The sequence below is a fragment of the Eucyclogobius newberryi genome, unplaced genomic scaffold, assembly GCF_026437365.1.
Source record: "Eucyclogobius newberryi isolate DKJ021-1_F unplaced genomic scaffold, fEucNew1.0.hap1 SCAF_5, whole genome shotgun sequence".
Taxonomy (NCBI): domain Eukaryota; kingdom Metazoa; phylum Chordata; class Actinopteri; order Gobiiformes; family Gobiidae; genus Eucyclogobius; species Eucyclogobius newberryi.
In genome coordinates, this window is record NW_027316167.1 from 32,471,836 (window position 1) to 32,489,747 (window position 17,912).

Below are 17,912 nucleotides of genomic sequence, written 5' to 3' on the forward strand. Positions count from 1 at the left end.
CAAGAGACAAAACACCAGCTTAAACGGTTTTTTTTTGCTTTTTATTTTTTACTTTTACAGCCTAGTAGAGGAACATCTTCGTAAATTTTTTCTTTCACGATTAAACCATGTGACTACTCTGATTCCACCTCCTTCCTGTGCTGTGATTGGTTCGTCCTCTTCCGTCCTCAGTCCAACATGGCGCCCAGTCTGGTGGAGCATGTTGTTGCTGATGCGGGAGCTTTTCTCAAGAAAGCGCCTCTACAGGTAAAATACATCCACAGTGAAGACTTGAAATTAAAGCAGAATCCAATGTATTATATTCTAATGTTGTTAGATTATAGTCGCGTGTCGCGTTTTCCAATGGCGCAGTAACGAGATGAGATGGAAACAGCCCCAATCTGATCATTTGACTACAACAAATCATTCCGTTTCTATGTCAAATCGTGTTTAATACAGGGACATTCCTGCATGGACGCTCTTCATCATATTTTCTACTTGTTTTTAGTTCATCATCATTGAATTACACGTGGGAAGTGGCAATAGCCTTACTGGCCTAAAGGGGCGCTGTTACATAATAATAACTACTATTATTTTTTTTATTTCTACACTTTAAAAAAAAAAAAAAAATCAGATTTGTATGTTAAGAATATAGAAAAAAAAAAGGATAACAACTATTTTAGAGGTGGGTAGAACTCAAGTTTCCTTGTATACCTGTTTTAAATAAATTGTACTTGGGAGTAGTTTGAGTAACATTTGACAGTGTCACTGTCTCCTACTTGAGCAAATGTTTTGGTTCCTCTTCCCTTGAAAAAAGCTTTGTATTGACGATAATAAATTACTTTGAACGTTTGTGTTTCAGATTCAGATTAGGGCTGTTGTCGACTAAAAAAAATTATATTTGTTTGATTAAATCTTCGACTGATAAAGTTAAAGTCATGCTCTGTGCATCAATTAGTCAACTAAAAGAGGGCATGTCACTGGCAAAAGCTCTCAAAACTATAAAATATCTATGATTTGCCCTTGTTTCTTTACTCAAACAGCACTGACAAGACTACTAAATGACTGTGTCCACTTATAATGTTTAATACTTCCTTTCTCTTCAGGAAATTGGTGAAAACATCTACACGTTGAAGGATGTGGTGGAGGAGATCAGGGACAAACCCACGAGGAGGAGTTTGGCCTTTCTGCCGTACGAGCTGAAGTTCAAAGAGCCGCTGCCTGAACACATACGAACAGGTACAACTGCCATTTACACCAAAAACATACAAAACTGTGATTTACACCAAAAACATGCAATTCAGAAGAAGAAGAAGAAATACTGCTCCAATTCAGCGACATTTGACAGTTTTGTTTGACAATTAAATGCTTAATAATAGTTCCCCCCTTCATTCTTTGGGTTTGAAAATTGTGCTTTTAGGAGTTAAAAAAATCAAAATAATCCGTTTGAATAGTTTTTTGCCACTTTTGACAAGAATATTGACTGCGATTTGAAGTTCAATTGATTTGTTGACATCTGTTTTTCTTTTTCAGTGACAGAGTTTTCCAAAAAGACCGGAGACTATGCGAGTTTGTCTGCCACCGATATCAAAGTCTTGGCTCTGACGTATCAACTCGAGCTTGAACATGTGGGCGCCCAACATCTGAAGAAGGAACCGGACGTGAAGGTTCATAAATGTCCCAAAAACACAGTTTGGGATATCACGATATATACAATTTTAGTGTGGCAATTATTTTGAGAAAGAAACTTCACGATTTAACAATTATTCATAATTTTTACTGAGATTGTGACCAAACAACAACCTTTAATTTTCCTTAATTTTCACTTTCCTCAAGTTTGTGACCAGCTTTACAAATTTTAATTATCTGAAAAACAAAATCAAGTTAAATGTGACAAAAACGGTTATTAACATTTTTCTAATTTTGGGCTGTATTTTGTACAAAAAAATGCTTAATTTAACTTCTAAAATTGTCACGATTATTATTGTTTTGGTTCTTAGGGTTATATTGTGACCTGAATAATCACGATTATCGATTGACATAATAATCTTGACATCCCTACAGTTTTGGCCATAGTCATCTCTTAAAGCTACTTAACGTAAAAAAAAAATGCAATATTGCTTGTCTTAATTACATCTATGATCAATTCTTTTTTGGTTTGAGGAGAGCTCTTTCTTGTAAATAAAATCATACTGTCTTAAGATGCAGGTTTAACTTCTGTAAATGCTGTTGTGTTCTTAGTTCTTACTTTGTGTGATAGATTGTTTCACATCTTTGTTTTAGGTTAATATTCAGAGCACAAAACGTCACCCGGAAACGCCAGTCAACGTTGCAGGTTTTCACTTTCCATCCAAGGTAAATACATTCCTCAGTATACGTGTGATTCCACTAAAACGTTGTCAAAAAATTTGTCGTTTTCCTTTGTCACAAACAAAGTAAACACTGTAACATTTTGCCCGTTCAGAAACCGGACAGCTCCAAAACGACCCCGTCCCACACTCGGACAAACTCGTGTTCGGAGCCGCAGACCGAGCCGGACGAGGGCGAAGAATTCAACGGTTTTCATTTCTGGAGAACGCCGCTGCCTTCGCTCGATGACGACTTGCTCCGTTTACTGGTGAGACAGTCGTTTATCCTGCGCACACTCTTAACCAGAGCACACGCCTGAACTCAGTCTGAAGCTTTGACGTGGGAGGCGTTTCGATCGCGACGCAAGTGATATGCAGGTTTTTGCCGTGGTCAGAAAGGAGAGAAATGCCTCGTGTGTCTCTCACCTTTACTTTGCTTTGCCTCTCATTTTCCTTTTTCTCTCCTTTCCCTTTTTTCCCTTTCCTTTTATTTCTGTTTCCTTTCCATTTCCTTTCCCTGTTCTTTTCTTTTCCTTTCCCTGTTCTTTTCCTTTCCCTGTTTTTTTTCTTTTCCTCCGTTTTCTTTTTAGGCCCGAGCCCCAGCGTTTTGCCCACCGACTTCAAAATCGGCGTACGTCCTCTGGACAAGTGGGGCATCTAAAGTTATTCAATTTTTTGAGATACCTTTTACGGTCTGTGTGCGGCGCAGCCGCAAAGTTGGACAACTTATTTTGGAATATTGCAGGTCTAAAAATTGCTCCCATTTGATCAAAACCAGTCCGATTAGGACCAAATTTGAATCATTTGTTAAACTTTCTAGTTTGGACCAGTTTAGGCTGACAAAATTGAAATGGCAGTGATAGCGCCCCCTACAGAGTGACCTTTAAATTAACATTGAAGGTCAAAAATTAGTTTTACCAAAATTGTCTAAACTTTACCCAAAATTCTATTTTGCCGTCCCGATCACAAAAGCCAATCACAAAAATGCCTAAATTTTTACGCCGTAGTCGTAGCGATGACAGAAACCTCCCATGTTATCCCTATGGGAAAACCACAAAATCTCTCAAATTACCACATTTTTATGTTTCACACTTTAACGAACTCCTCCTAGTGCGTTTTGCCCACCAACCTCAAAATCGGTGTACGTCCTCTAGACAAGTGGTGTATCTAAAGTTATCCAAATTTTAAGGATAACTTTTACGGTCTTTGTGCGACGGAGCCGCAAACGTTTCCCAGAATTCTGACTATTTGGCCTTCAGAGTGGCCTATAAACAATAGAGTTTTTCCAAATGACATGATATTTTGAACAAAATTCTAATTTGCCATCCTGATCATAAAAGTATGAGAGCCAAAGTCATATTTTGTACGGCGTAACCGTAGCGTTGACAGAAACATCCCATGTTATCCTTATGGGAAAATCGTAGAATCGCTCAAATCACCACATTTTTACGCTTCACACTTTAACAAACTCCTCCTAGGGCGATTGTCCGATCAAGTTCATATTTGGAGAATATCATCTACACAAGCGGGGCATCAAAACTTACCCATATTTTGATTCTAAGTGCTACGGTCTCTGTGTGGCGGACCCGCAAATATATGTCAGAAATGGGAAAACAGCGAAATCTCTAAAATCACCACATTTTTACGCTTCACACTTTAACGAACTCCTCCTAGGCCGATTGCCCGATCAAGCTCATATTTGGGGAAAATCATCTACACAAACGGGGCATCAAAAGTTATCCATATTTTGATTTTAAGTGGTACGGTCTCTGTGCCGTGGAGCTGCAAATATACTGTCACAAATGGGAAAAACGCCAAATCCTTGAAATGTTCACATTTACGCTTCACACTTTAACAAACTCCTCCGTGGGCAATAGCTCGATCAAGCTTTACTTTGGGAAATATCATCTACACAAGCGGGGCATCAAAAGTTATCCATATTTTTATTCCAAGTGCTACGGTCTCTGTGCGGCGGCGCAGCAAATTTGACTGACACTTGTGTTCATTTGCACTGGATTGGCCATGTCCAATGTGTCGCCGTCTGTCAAGTTCTTTTTTTATTCAACACACAATAAGGGCGCCATCTTTATCAAGTCGAAAGCGCAGAGTCGGAAGGCCGGCGGCCCGCGAGGGCCGTTGGATGCCGCTTGCGGCTTTAATTCTTTCTGTTTCCTTTTTCTTTCCTTTCGTGTGTGTACGCGTTTTTGTTTGAATGTGTGTGTACCACATGCAGTTTAGGGATGTCACGATGTAATGTTCTTACAATTATTGTGAGAAGAAAATGACAGCAAAATCCTTCATTTTCTTTCATTCACACAGTCTTACCATGTCCGTCTACTATTCCTCAAGTTTGTGACTAACTTTATTAAACTTTATGAAACATTAAAGGTTGAATGGACGATTTTTTTGGCCCAAATCTGAATCTTATTTCCTCGTGGCGTGGACTGCCGATTAGTCCTGGCACGTATCAATCATAAAACGCACCTACCGCTCACCTGCAGCCGCGTCAGGCTCGTCCCCACGTTTCCGCGTGCCTAAGCGCATGGATCTATCATAATATAGTTCCCTCAGTGTACGGGGCAAAATGAAGACGGAGAAAGACAGTTCGAGCTGACGCAGAAGTGGACAGAAATCTACGGGAGACGAGAGATGCGATGCGCTCCGTCGCGCTAATAAACAAACGCACGTGTGTGTTGTATCAGTCCGCACGGGGGAGTGGCATGCGCACTTCCACCTGAGTTCTCAAATCGCCGAAAAATCGTCCATTGCGCCTTTAAAGTGTATTTGGATGGACGCACTTAAGTTTGCCCCTGAAATGTCACAATTATTATGTTTTAGTTCTTACAATTATATTCAGACCTGAATTATCACGATTATCTATTATTAATCTTGAACCTTAATATTGACACCCCTTTGTGCACTTTTGGCATTAATCATTCAATCGACTATTTGACTAATAATGTCGGATTTGTGATCTGTGTTTATTTTCAGGAGCCAGTAGCGGAGGACCCGTCAGACACCAAACTGGAGGAGAAACCGACAAAAAAAACGACAAAATCTCAACCCACTACATTGACAACGACGAGCAGCGAAGAGTTCAATAGTTTCCACTTTTGGAGAGAACCGAAACCTTCGTTTGATGAGGATCTGCTTAGTTTACTGGTGAGACTCGGGGATTTTAGTTGGGATTTGCAAACATTTAAACTGCGTACAACGATTAAACACAGAAATAGATGCCAAAAAATGAGTACACAAATCACAGAAAGTATCAGAAGGGGAAAGTAGCATATACCAGTGTTATTATTGGCAAGATCTGACTTTTATTACATTTTTTAGATTGATATTAAAAGTCCCAGTAGCATTATTATTTCTTTAAGTCTTTATGGTACATACTTATTTTATTTAATACAACAACAACACAATACCCTCAAATAAAAGCATAATTTTGACACATTTTATTCAAGCCAATCGAATTAAAAACGTGTTCTGTCATATATAAAGCTGCACGTGTTTGTTTCTTTTCAGTCTGACAGCGGCGTGTCAGAGTCTAAACCGGACTCTGCTCTCGGCGAGGACTCGGACGAGGACAAAGAGAACGAGCCTCAGCAGGACAAAGAGGAGGAAGAGGAGGACGAGGACGATGGAGGAGGCTGGATCACTCCCAGGAACATCAAACAGGTCAAAATGGACTCCGGAGACTGGAGCCAGCCGGAGGACGTCACCGTGGGCTGTCTCACCACTGACTTTGCCATGCAGGTAACAAAGAGTATTTTTTAAACAGTAAATCAGATCAACTATACTAAACTTAAAACAATTTGGTGTTTTAGCAGCATTTTTCGCCTTTCCTAGTAAATTTTAATGGAAACTAGGTTAATAAGTTGCAAATATTTGGTCTTTTTTTTAGTGCGCTGCAAAAAGGTGTTCAGGATCAAATTGAAACTTTTCTGAACAATATTACAATAATCTGAAGCTTGATCGAACAAAAAGTTATTAAAAATCAAATCTGAAGTGCGTGTAGCACTTCAGATTTCATTTTTAATGTGCTGCCACTAGAATTGTCCAAAGTGTCAAAAAAAAGAGAAGAAAGTACTGGGGGAAATACTGGGGGAAAACAGAATCAAATCTGAACTTTCTTGAACAGTTTTACAATAATCTGGAGCTTGATTGAACAAAAAGACAAGATTTTAATGTTTTAAGTACTACACAAAACTATGGCTTATCCAATATTAAAACAGCTACAGTATATAAGCTCTAAATGAGGCTTAGGGTGTGTTCTCCTTTGCACAAACACATCATCATAATTGGGACTAAATCTGAAACTAAATATGGCCAAGACCAGGGCTAAACCAGAACTAAAATTTAACTACATTTTGGTGTTTATGTTTACATCCTTCGTTTTCCTCAGAATGTCCTGATCCAGATCGGCCTCCACGTTCTCTCCGTGAACGGGATGGTGATCAAACAGACTCGGAACTACATCCTCCGCTGCCACGCCTGCTTCAAGTCAGTCTTCAAGTCCCATTTAACTTTTACCCCGGTGGAGTTTGTGTGTAACCTTCTTAAACCTCCTCAGGACCACGACACTCATGGACAAAGTGTTCTGCCCTCACTGCGGAAACAAGACGCTGAAGAAGCTGGCGGTGACGGTGAACGAGGACGGCTCCATGCAGATGCACTTCTCCAGAAACCCCAAAGTGCTCAACCCCAAAGGCCTGCGGGTAACGAGCGCCACGTACATGCACACGCTAATTAGATACATAAATCTACACAAAATGTATCTTAAAGCCCCAGTACGTAACTTTTGAGCCAAAAAATAAGCTGGCTCATCTCTCCACAAACCTGACCTGAATCCTTTGGCCATTCAACATTATAGCATAAAACTTGTTCGCTTTTAACTAGGTCGTGTGCCACCTCCAGAAGGTTACGTACTGTTGCACACACACATTCACACATAATGCTGACCTCATAATAAAGTGTGTGTAAACTGTCTCCTCAGTACTCGCTTCCTCAGCCTCAGGGCGGGAAACACGGTGAGAACCCTCACCTGGTGGAGGACCAGCGCTTCCCTCAGCAGAGACTGTCCCGTAAGGCCCGGCAGAAGACAAACGTGTTCGACCCGGACTACGTGGCCGGCTCGTCTCCTTTCAGCCAGAATGACATCTACAGCCGCGCAGCCAATCTGCAGGTGCGCGACGGCCAGAGCGGCGCCGGGCGCAGGAGAGCCAATCCCAACGCCGCACGCAACAAGTTTGTCAAGAAGAAGTGAACGACCCCATTCGAAATGACCTTTTTCAAATGTTATTTATTTAATCAAAATGTAAAAAAAAAATACATTTCTGATTGTTATTGTTAAGTCTGTGTAATTTGTCCTTTTTCCAGGAGTGTTTCATCGTAGAAATATATTAAATTGTCATCTGTAGGAAAACAAGATGACAGTGATCTGAAGCTTCTAAGCAGGAGAAGAGTGGCTTTGAAAGAGTTAAAGAGAATCCCCTTTGAACACAAATGGAGGTTTAAGGCTCAATCTTCTGTAACAGCAGCATTTTGAAGCCATGGGGCGGGAACAGCTCTGGCCATGCTAATCAGGTACTCATCAGCGATGAGGGAGCTGCAGCCAATTAACACTACAAGATCAGTTTCATGGGAAACTTAAAACAGTGCTAACAAATAGATAAACAGGACAGGCTATTATCAGGAGGCACCGCCCAGTGGGAAGGGCTTACTCAGAGTAGGATAAATAGCTCTCAAACTCGACAGAAGGAAAATTACTCTTAGATCAAATCAAAACGAACCACTCCTGAACAAATGACGGGTTACACCGACTTGTTTCAAAGACTATTATGACTCTATTCATCAATGTTCTCTTATCTAGAAGCATTCTGTCACCATATTTCAAGCTTTATTTAGTTGATAATGTACAATAGAAACAAGTGGACTTCTTAAATAAGAGCTGAAGTTGCAGCTCAAGTATTCATTCAGTTACAGGTGTTTTTATTGGTAAAGAAATACATTACAAAACATGTCTTCTTGCTGAGAACCAGCACACCTCTCCACAGAGCTGACCTGTAACTTGGCCTGTTGGCTTAACCAGCACACCTCCCCACAGAGCTGACCTGTAACTTGGCCTGTTGGCTTAACCAGCACACCTCCCCACAGAGCTGACCTGTAACTTGGCCTGTTGGCTTAACCAGCACACCTCCCCACAGAGCTGACCTGTAACTTGGCCTGTTGGCTTCACCTGCTTTGGCGAGTTTAATGCCATACTGTGGAACATTCCAGGCAAAGCACCAACATTCAAGTCGCACCTTTAAGACGACATTGCATTTACGAGCCGTTTAATGGAGAAGGGCCAGAAAAATGTCGACTGTAAACATTTTATTTTGCTGTCGTTGGATAAACGGTAAAATAATAAATAAAAGGTCAGGCATTTATTATTATTCAATAAATAAATATGAGTTCTTCCGGTTTCTAATCTCACAAATGCAACACTTTCAACAAACTTAACAGCAACCAAAAGAAAAATGTCCATATGTTGAACTTTATATTATAATAATGTTTAAAGTTTATTTATGTCATCAAGAAATCAACGTGTTTTTAACCATTTCTCATCCATATTTACCAGTTAGGGTTAGGTTTGAATCGCCGCAATATGATCTGGCATCGACTCTGTTTGCACCATATTTATACATTTAGAGCATAAACCTGGAGTTGAACCCACTGTAATGATCTGTTTTGGTGGTGAAGTGTGTGTGACCTGATGTAATTATGCTATATATTACGATCAAAATAAAAAAACATTGAAAAATGTATTTTTTGTGTGGAATTTAACTTTCTGATGTTATTGAAATGCTTACAATAACGCAAGCTAAAAATCTGTTAAAAATAGACAGATATTCTTGGCATTCATTTGTGTAAATATAGTCAAAACATGTTTATTCATTTACAAACAGTTAACTTAGAGGCGTAATGGAAGATTTTTCGGCGAATTGAGAACTCAGGCAGAAGTGTGCATGCGCACTCCCCGTGCGGACTGATACAACAAGTGCGTTTGTTTATTAGCGCAACGGATCGCATCGCATCTCTCGTCTGCCGTGATTTTCGTCTTCTTCTGAGTCAGCTCGAACTGTCTTTCTGTCTTAATTTTGTCCCGTACACTGAGGGAACTATATTGTGAAAGATCCACGCGGAAACGTGCTGCTCTCTGGGATGAGCGTTTTATGATTGATACGTGGCAGGACTAATCGGCAGTCCACGCCACGAGGAAATGACTCAGATTTGGGGCCAAAAAATCGTCCATTCAACCTTTAATAGACATGTTTTTACTTTGTCGTGTGATTTGTGAACAATTAACCCCAAAGGAAAATAAAGTAACAACTATGAAATAAATATGAAGTTAAAGCGATATTAGATTGCTTTTGTTGTCAAACTACTATTCATAATGTGTGGTATATATTTTATGTGCTGACTGAATGCTTTAGTGTGTAATTGATTAAAAAACATCTCATTTGTTCTTTTTTGACAATGCCACTTTATTTGCAGGTGTTTTAAGAGTTTGTGAAGTCTTAATATTAAAAGTCTGTTGCAGAACTGTGTTATTGACTATTTTTTGGGGGGATTCTACTCGACAATAATTTAAAAAAGTATAGTTTGTCATCTATCAGAAAAGTGCATGTTAAATGTTTTAGTTGAGGTTGAAGTTGAAGTATCGCAAAAAAGTGAGGATAAAATTAAACAGAAAAGTGCAGAAATATTGAGGGACAAACATGTGATTAGATTTGTGTTTTATTAATCACATTTTAATGGAAACTCAACAAACGGACAGAAATATGAAGTGACAAACACTGAAACTACAGAGTTGGCTTTTTTATGTGGAACAAAATGGAATAGTTTATCGTTTGTGAAAGAAAATTATGGTAATTCAAAAACTGGAATTTGTTGTTTGTCAATTGCATCCGTTGTCATTTGATTTCATTGCGATTAATTGTTGTAGCCCTATTCATACACCCTATTTAAGCAATTATCAGCTTTATTATTACAATATTGTCTTGTACAAATATATCACCCACCTCTAGAATCTGATATAGCAAAAACTTGTAATTTGAATGTGGGAAACAAATATAATTCAGTCTTTACTTCAATAACTCCTCAATGTCATCATCAAGTTCCTCCTCTGTTTTTGCTTCCTCTGAACGTCCCGATAAACCGGGGTCAGGGCCGAGAATATCCTCAAGTGTGGGCTCCGAGTCCAGTCCAGCGTCCGGGTCCAACTCTGGGTCCGGACCGAGCTCTGGGTCCGGACCGAGCTCTGGGTCCGGACCGAGCTCTGGGTCCGGACCGGGCTCTGGGTCCGGACCGGGCTCTGGGTCCGGACCGAGCTCTGGGTCCGGACCGGCCTCCTCTGGTTTGGGATCCCGGATCTGTGGGTCCAGACTGAGACTGCCCAGGTCGGCGGCGAGGTCCAGGTCCGGTAACAGAGGATCCGAGTCGTCCGGAATTTCTTTTTTGGGTAAAACGAATTCCAGCGGTTCGATGACGGTGGCGATGTCGATCCGGCCCAGGTTTCCGTGCTTGTGAAGCTGCGTGGGAGGAACGCCTGAGAAGACAATGTAAGAATATAATAAACAAAGTCAATTCAGTCACAATAATAGGACATGATTATTGTTTTGCCGTGAAAACTGATGGATTGCACAAGCATACATTTGCTGAAAAATAGTTACGTCCAGGTTACTTGTTACTTGGAATTTGTGTGATGATTATACAAACACCATTTACATCTGTAAAATATATTCAGGGTGAGTTTTGTTCCAGTTTTACAGAAGGAGCATCAAGAGCATAGATTATAAGTCCCCAGTTCGACCATTTTTGTAAAGTTTATAATTATTCTTCCTGGTTGGACTTGGGCAGGGAATATGACATGGGCAGGGAATATGACATAGGAAGAGGTAATTCCACAGCTGTTACCTAGCAACCAGACAGTAAAGAAGAGCCAAAATCAATGTAAATGACACAATTATGTTTTGACACACAATAACGCCATATAACACCTTTATTTTGTCAAACGATGGTTTAAAGTGTCAGAAAAGTGTGTCAGTTTTGTGTAAATTGTTTGTGTGTTTTCAATGACACGTCACACATTGATGACATCACAGTGGGATTCAGTTTTAGCGCTACTTCCTGTCATTTCAAACTTCAATTTTTGTCTTCACAAACTGCAGCTTAACGGAAGTAAAACTATGATAAGTATATATGAAAGTCATAATTAGAGAGAGAACAGGAGAACCTTCATATGGACTTTAAAGTGCATATGACACTTTAAAACTACATTAGCAATAAATAATAAGACCATTATTTAGTTAAATGGCTGTTCAAACTGTCAAAAATGTCAGAAATGTGATCCTTCAGATTCATTTGTCCCTGTATTTTGCATCTATAAACATGAAAAAAAAACATGGAAACCGGCTGGATGCTCTTAAATATTGAACTCATACAACAGTATTCATACCTAGGATGAGTGCCATCTTCGCCGGGGGGAACAGCGTTTGGAGGCAGAGGTTCAGAAACGGCAGCAGGTCCTCGGCAAACGCAGAACAAAAGCGAACAAACAGCTCCCTCTCTCTGTCGCTGAAGGCCGTCTGCTCGCCGCGGTGGAACGCTACGATCTGACGGGTCACCTGACAGGAAGCGGGAAGACGAGCGGTCAATCAGGTACATCAGGCTTTGGAGAGTCATTCATTTGATATCTGTGATTGTCCAATAACTAAAGAGATGCCCCGATATTAAGAATGACATTGGTGTATGTTTGATCCAAGGCCACTGTTGTCTCTGAAAGTCTTGTAATGTTTGCACTTTTTATATTGTTACAAATGAACATATTTCTGAACATTTTGGATTAGTTATGTTCAAATACTGAAGTAGCATAACCGCAATTTTAATGCAATTTCTGTAAGACTGAATTTGAAATGTATAAATATAAAGTTCTTGTCAATTTTCTGAAGCCTAATGATTTGTAGCTGTAATTTATCATTCAACAGTATCATTTATAATATATTTTTTTCCATTAAACCCTATAGAAATATGTCAAAATATCATAGTAGATATGAGAAAATCTTGGTGGAGCAAGGCTTTATTTTCTACAAAAATAGTAAAGTAAAATGGGGCGACAAGGTTAGGAATCAGGCCCAAACCAGAACATATGGCTCTGATTAGAAACCAATTGTGTAATAGTTATAATTTGGACATCTTACCAGTTTAAGTGCTTCCTCCAGAGCAGTGGTCACGTCTTGGGCCAGTCCTAACGGGCAGCAGAGCCTCAGGTCATTGAACGCAGTCAGGATAGTATTCAGAAAGCAGGCTAGAGGCTGAAAGTCCAAGAGACACATGGGCGGCTGCAGCGTCCCGGCCTGAGCGATGGGCTGCGCTTGGGGAATCGTCCCGCCGAGAACCGACGGCAGAGAAATCAACGTGTACGAATTCATATCCTCCTCGAAGCGCTCCACCGCTTCTTTCACGGCTCTGCGGAAGGTCTCGCCCGCTACTCGCAGGAAAAGCGGCGGGAGCAGTCCGCGAAAATCTGCTCCGACTCGGCTGAACGACAGACCGAAATACATGCACTGGGCGAGTAAGGAGTCGAGCCTGCTCCCTACTCCGCGGTCCAAATCTCGCTCTAGCGTCGCCAGAAATTCGGACACTTTTAGCACGACCCACCCGTGAAATATCGCCGGCTCGTTCACGGCCGCCTGTCCGGCCAACGGCGCGACCAGAGGATCCTCGTCGGAGAAAATGGCGCGATACTGAGTGATGATATCGAACAGGTGAACTCGGCAGGCTTCGATGGTTTTGCTGATGTGGAAGTAGGGGTCTTCTTCGGGGACGGCGGCCAGGATGGAGCTGAGCCAGGTGCTGCGAGCCTGGAGGAACTTGACGCGGAGCTCGGCCTCGGTGAAGACGTCCATGCGGCGCAGGTAGCCGATGACGCGGAGGCAAACGGGCAGCTGCGAGTTACTGCGGAGCTGCTGCAGGAGCTGGTTCAGCATGAGCTGGGTGGACTGACGAACCTCGCGGACTATGCTCTGCACAAAGTAGAAAGAAAAGTTTGATTTGTAAACCTGCTATTTATTTCTTTAAAAAACTAGGAATGGGACAAGACCTCGTGTCACAGGTTCTAAATACATTTAAATACCGTATTTTCCGGACTATTTTCTCAATGTTTGGCCTGGGTGCAACTTATACTCTGGAGCGTCTTATAACATATTATGTGAAATTATTATTGTTATATAACACATTATTATATCCTTTTGTTTGTTATTATCACACTGGCAACCACATTTCACATATTAATCCATAATTTAATCGTGACAATTTAAAAAGCAAAATTTTATCTTTTCAGTTAAATTGATGGTAGACCTAAATGTAATTATTTATTTGTTTTTAAATCTGGCTGTTTTTGTCATATTTAACTTATTTTCTCTTTCGGAAAGTTCAATTCCGTAAAACCAGTCACACATTTTAGGAATAGTAACACGTTAAAACCACGGGAATTAAAGAAAATTAAAGATTTCACTGTTCATTATCTTGAATAATCGTTAAATCGTGATGTTTTCTCACACAATAATTATAACACTCGTAACAATCGATATCGTGACATCCCTATCCTTGGAAGAAATGTTACTGTATTTCTTGAGTTAAATGGCATAAATAGCTCAAATGTCTGCATAATTTATGTTCATGAAATCCTTATTGAAAGCTAAAATTATTTAGTTTTTTATAATACTAAAGAATAGAAAATAGAAAATCAAGATCGCTTAATATGTAGAAAAACATTGTGATAATGATTTAGTCCTTATCGCGTTTACCAGCCCTGCTTTGACCCGTCCTCACCTGTATGACCGGCAAAGAGGAGTGCTTCTTGTCCAGCCTCTTCACGTACGCAGCCAGCTCCAGCGCTTCCTCGTAGTAGTTGTTCCTCACACACGTGTCCATGAGCTGAGGGATCTCCAGCACCTCCAGGATCTCTGTGTGTCTGCTCAGGGTCAGACTGTTCATCCGACGACTCGCTCCGATCTGCTCCGCCTCCTTCATGAACACTCTGGGACAAGACAAATTAAGTCAAAGGAGGGTGTGGAAAGCGTTTGTCTGACATTTATCATCAGCTAATTATTTTTAGTAAGATTATAATGATTACGATGAATCACGACGTACTGTGAGTCAGTCGAAGTTTAGAGAGTGACTGGACAGTTTCATCTGTTTTTTCACTTACGAAGACGCTGTTCACTCATATACAGTGTGTTGTGCATGTTTTTTGTGCAAAATCCTGAACATTCTCAGAGCTTTTGCCAGTGTCACGCCCCCTTTCTATTGATTAATCAATACAGTCTTTAGTCAACCAAGAATTTCTTTCGTCATTATTCTCAGACCAGTATGTTCTTATTAAAGCCCCACTGTGTCAGATTTCAGCCAAAAAATAGAGTTAAATTAACACAATGACTTAATTACAAGTGTTTTTATAGTACTGAATAAACTTGAATGCACTTTTGCTGTGAACAGACTTGTTTCTCCACAAACTTGACTCTGGTGTGGGATCTGCTCGTCTCTGGAGATGTTCTTACTTTGCCTCTAACATTTCAAAGAATGGCAAAAAACGGATCTGTCTGGAGTAATGAACGCTACAAGGAATCTTACACAATCCTGCTTTAAAACTGACTTCTGACTGACGGCCGAAATCTGATTTCAATAATTGAATCATTCATAGTCCAGATGTTCACTTTTGAAAGTTTATACTAAATAAGAACTAAAATGTATGACTTCATTACTTGTTTGAAGGGTCAAGAGCCCAATCATTCAACAAATGCTAGACACAAAAGTATTGGGTACCAGCAGTACTAGGGATAGTCCATCATTTTGATCCAATACTCATGATCATTTCAGAAAATCTCCCACACTGTCTCGCTCTTGATTCAATTATTAAGGGGACGTTTTGGTCTCCACTTCATCAGGTATGACTAAATTGCACAAATAGGCTAAATGTTTTGCAGATATAATCATGTTCACTCCTCTATGGTGTCGGAATGCTTTTGAATGAACGCTGGGTTTGACGTCTGGACTCTTGAAATCCCCATCGGTTTAAACATTAGATTTACTGAAAACTCTCTGATGTCCCAATCCTGGGCTCTACACTGACCCCTGACCCTATCTTGTACCGACCTGCATTTCTCTCCGAAGCGGGGCAGCGTGTCGAGCAGCCGGCACACGCTGCTCTCCACGCGGCCGAAGTCTCTGTGGATGTGGTGCGTGCAGTCCGCCGTCCGGATGAACGTCTGGTAGTTGGCGAAGGCGAGCTCCCGCGTCTGCTGCAGGATCTGGGCCCGCTCCTCCGACAGTCTCTCCGGCTCACGGCGCAGCTTCTCCACGCCGAAGGAGCTCAGCTCGGACAGATACGCCGCAAAATCCGGGTTTTCCCTCCAGCTCTCCGGGAAACTGTCCCGGAACACGGACGCGAGGATGCTCTCGTCCTCCACGTCGACCACGGACACCGGCGCAGACATGTTTTGAGTCGCTTTTGCAGCTCTTTCCACGCAATTTATGACACCTAAACAATGACATTCAGAAGTAAAGACTGTAGAAGTGATCGCGTCTTGAATACATGTAGATATAAGTTGTCATGAGCGTGTTATAAAGTAATAATTTCACCCGGACGATCACTTCCTGCATTTTTGGCTACGTCTTCTTCTTTAGTGTTATGAATGACAGAACATGAGAATACTGCCACCAACTGGACAAAGGGTGAAAAAATGGAGAAATTCCACTCTTCTTTTATTTGGGTTTTATAATTATTAAAGGAGACGTGTGTTTCCCCCCATGTACTTTTTATTGAACTAGAACATAAGTAGATCATTATTTTACAATTTCTTCATTGTAAACCTCAATATTGATCTAAAACTATGAAGGTTGTTTTGTGTTTTTATGACGATTTTTTACATCAAATTATTTATTTTTTACATCAAATCTATTAAAAACATGCATTGTATGTAAATACAATTGCATAAAAAAAAACGATGTAAAAAAAAAATTCTATGTAAAAAAAAATTTGTTTGAATTCTGTTTTGATATAATGTAAAAAAAATATGATGTCAAAAATAAATACATTCGATAATTCGAAATCCTGGGATTTTGTCTCCAAACACTGTTGAGAACATGACGTCTCTCGAGATGTCTGGTGAGTAAAAATTTATTTATTTCCATATAATTGTGTTTTTCCTGTAATGCGTGTGATGCTTGTTAGCTGCAGGATAATAAAGAAGCTGGTCCCTTTAACTCGGGACTGGGTTTTCCTCAAACGTGACAAACCTTCAGAGCACAAACTCGTGTCTGAACTCCTTGTGAAGCTGTGTTTTTAACCTCTGCTTCTGGTGTCACTTTATTAAAGTTAAAACAAACTCTGCAGAGGAAAGTCTGAATCATCATCAGGAGGAAATCTGCTGCTGCTAAAGACAGATTGTTCAAACCTGAAGACAATATCACTCAAATTAGATTTCGGGACTCGTAATAAAAATGCATTAAACGGCCCATTAAAATGTATTATCTTCAGCTTAATGTTTATACTATTCTTGGTTTAAGATAAATACTTTAACAATTATCATTGCATTTTTGACGTGGAAATTAGGGCTGAGACTAACTTATTTTGGTCATCGCTTTAGTCTAGCCATTCTCCCATCTATGAGTTGATAAGAACGTATAACGACCTGTGGGAGATTTGTATGACATTGTACCCAAATAAAGTAATTTAAGGACGTCCTGGTGGAGAATATTTACAGACAATAGTGTTAATCAAAAACACAAACTGTACACACTTTCCCTGTCAGTGTGATTCCTGCTCCGTCTGAGTAATATAACCTTCTCTCTGTTTATGGCATTTTTTTTGGCATGAGTTAACTGCTGTATTTCTATAATCCATGAGTTGTGATTAATCAATGTCCTTGTTGCAGCCCTTCTGGAAATGCACCATTAAAAATGTCACACATCCTTTTTGGACCAATGTGGCTAAACGTCTCATTTGTTTCCCTGTGCGTTTGGGCAAGCGTCAGACTGTACATAGAGCGAGCTGCTATGGACCTGTCCCGTTGCAGATTCTTAATTTTTAAAGTGCAATTTACTTTTTATATTCAGTTGCTCATATTGTTGTAAATATAAACATGTATCAATGCATTGAAAACTGTTTGTATTGTTTCATTACTTCCAAAGCGTTTTTAGATTAACCCACGCACCCGTAAAGTGAAGCACCTCACCTACTCACAGTGACACGAGGCTTAATGCAAGCATACTAACATACTTCAAGAAAATCAAGAAACATAGATATACTTTAATAAAAAGCAATGAGATGTGTAGTGAACTGAACTATAAGTGACAAGCCTCTGATCTATGCAACGTCCTGCACGTTTTATAAATGCCATAAATGGTGCAGAGGGCGCTCTATTTCTATATCTATTGATTTTGCAGTGAATAATGCTTTGTAAATCAGTTTGAAAGGCACTATATAAATCCAATGCATCATTACTATTATTGCAGTAGATATATTTTTCAGAGCAAGAA

The 17,912-nt window shown here is 40.2% G+C and overlaps 2 protein-coding genes across 3 annotated transcripts; one reads left to right on the top strand and one right to left on the bottom strand.

Moving 5' to 3' along the window:
- Positions 1–143: 143 nt before the first annotated feature.
- nob1 (NIN1 (RPN12) binding protein 1 homolog) lies at positions 144–9,136 on the top strand. Its single transcript, XM_072465297.1, has 10 exons — positions 144–246; positions 1,086–1,218; positions 1,513–1,646; positions 2,263–2,334; positions 2,444–2,596; positions 5,319–5,489; positions 5,853–6,083; positions 6,733–6,830; positions 6,901–7,045; positions 7,324–9,136. The coding sequence occupies exons 1-10, from the start codon at positions 178–180 to the stop codon at positions 7,591–7,593; spliced, it is 1,476 nt and encodes a 491-aa protein (XP_072321398.1). The 5' UTR covers positions 144–177; the 3' UTR covers positions 7,594–9,136.
- A 955-nt stretch (positions 9,137–10,091) lies between these two features.
- cog8 (component of oligomeric golgi complex 8) lies at positions 10,092–16,080 on the bottom strand. 2 transcript variants are annotated; one of them, XM_072465333.1, is made up of 7 exons: positions 16,014–16,080; positions 15,528–15,912; positions 14,205–14,412; positions 12,572–13,396; positions 11,830–11,998; positions 10,717–10,920; positions 10,092–10,650 (listed from the first exon to the last, which is right to left on the bottom strand). In XM_072465333.1, exons 2-7 carry the CDS (start codon positions 15,866–15,868, stop codon positions 10,457–10,459), a joined length of 1,941 nt encoding a protein of 646 aa, XP_072321434.1. In that variant the 5' UTR covers positions 15,869–15,912; positions 16,014–16,080; the 3' UTR covers positions 10,092–10,456. The 2 variants fall into 2 exon arrangements, with proteins under 2 accessions (XP_072321434.1, XP_072321433.1); XM_072465332.1 differs by having other exon boundaries at positions 10,092–10,920.
- Positions 16,081–17,912: the final 1,832 nt, after the last annotated feature.

Coding starts and splice junctions, on each gene's coding strand:
- nob1 (XM_072465297.1), top strand. CDS start 178: ATGGCGCCCAGTCTGGTGGAGCATGTTGTTGCTGATGCGGGAGCTTTT. Junction 247..1,085: donor TCAAGAAAGCGCCTCTACAG/GTAAAATACATC, acceptor CTTTCTCTTCAG/GAAATTGGTGAAAACATCTA. Junction 1,647..2,262: donor AGAAGGAACCGGACGTGAAG/GTTCATAAATGT, acceptor TCTTTGTTTTAG/GTTAATATTCAGAGCACAAA.
- cog8 (XM_072465332.1), bottom strand. CDS start 15,868: ATGTCTGCGCCGGTGTCCGTGGTCGACGTGGAGGACGAGAGCATCCTC. Junction 14,413..15,527: donor CGCTTCGGAGAGAAATGCAG/GTCGGTACAAGA, acceptor GTCTTGTCCCAG/AGTGTTCATGAAGGAGGCGG. Junction 13,397..14,204: donor CCTCTTTGCCGGTCATACAG/GTGAGGACGGGT, acceptor TACTTTGTGCAG/AGCATAGTCCGCGAGGTTCG.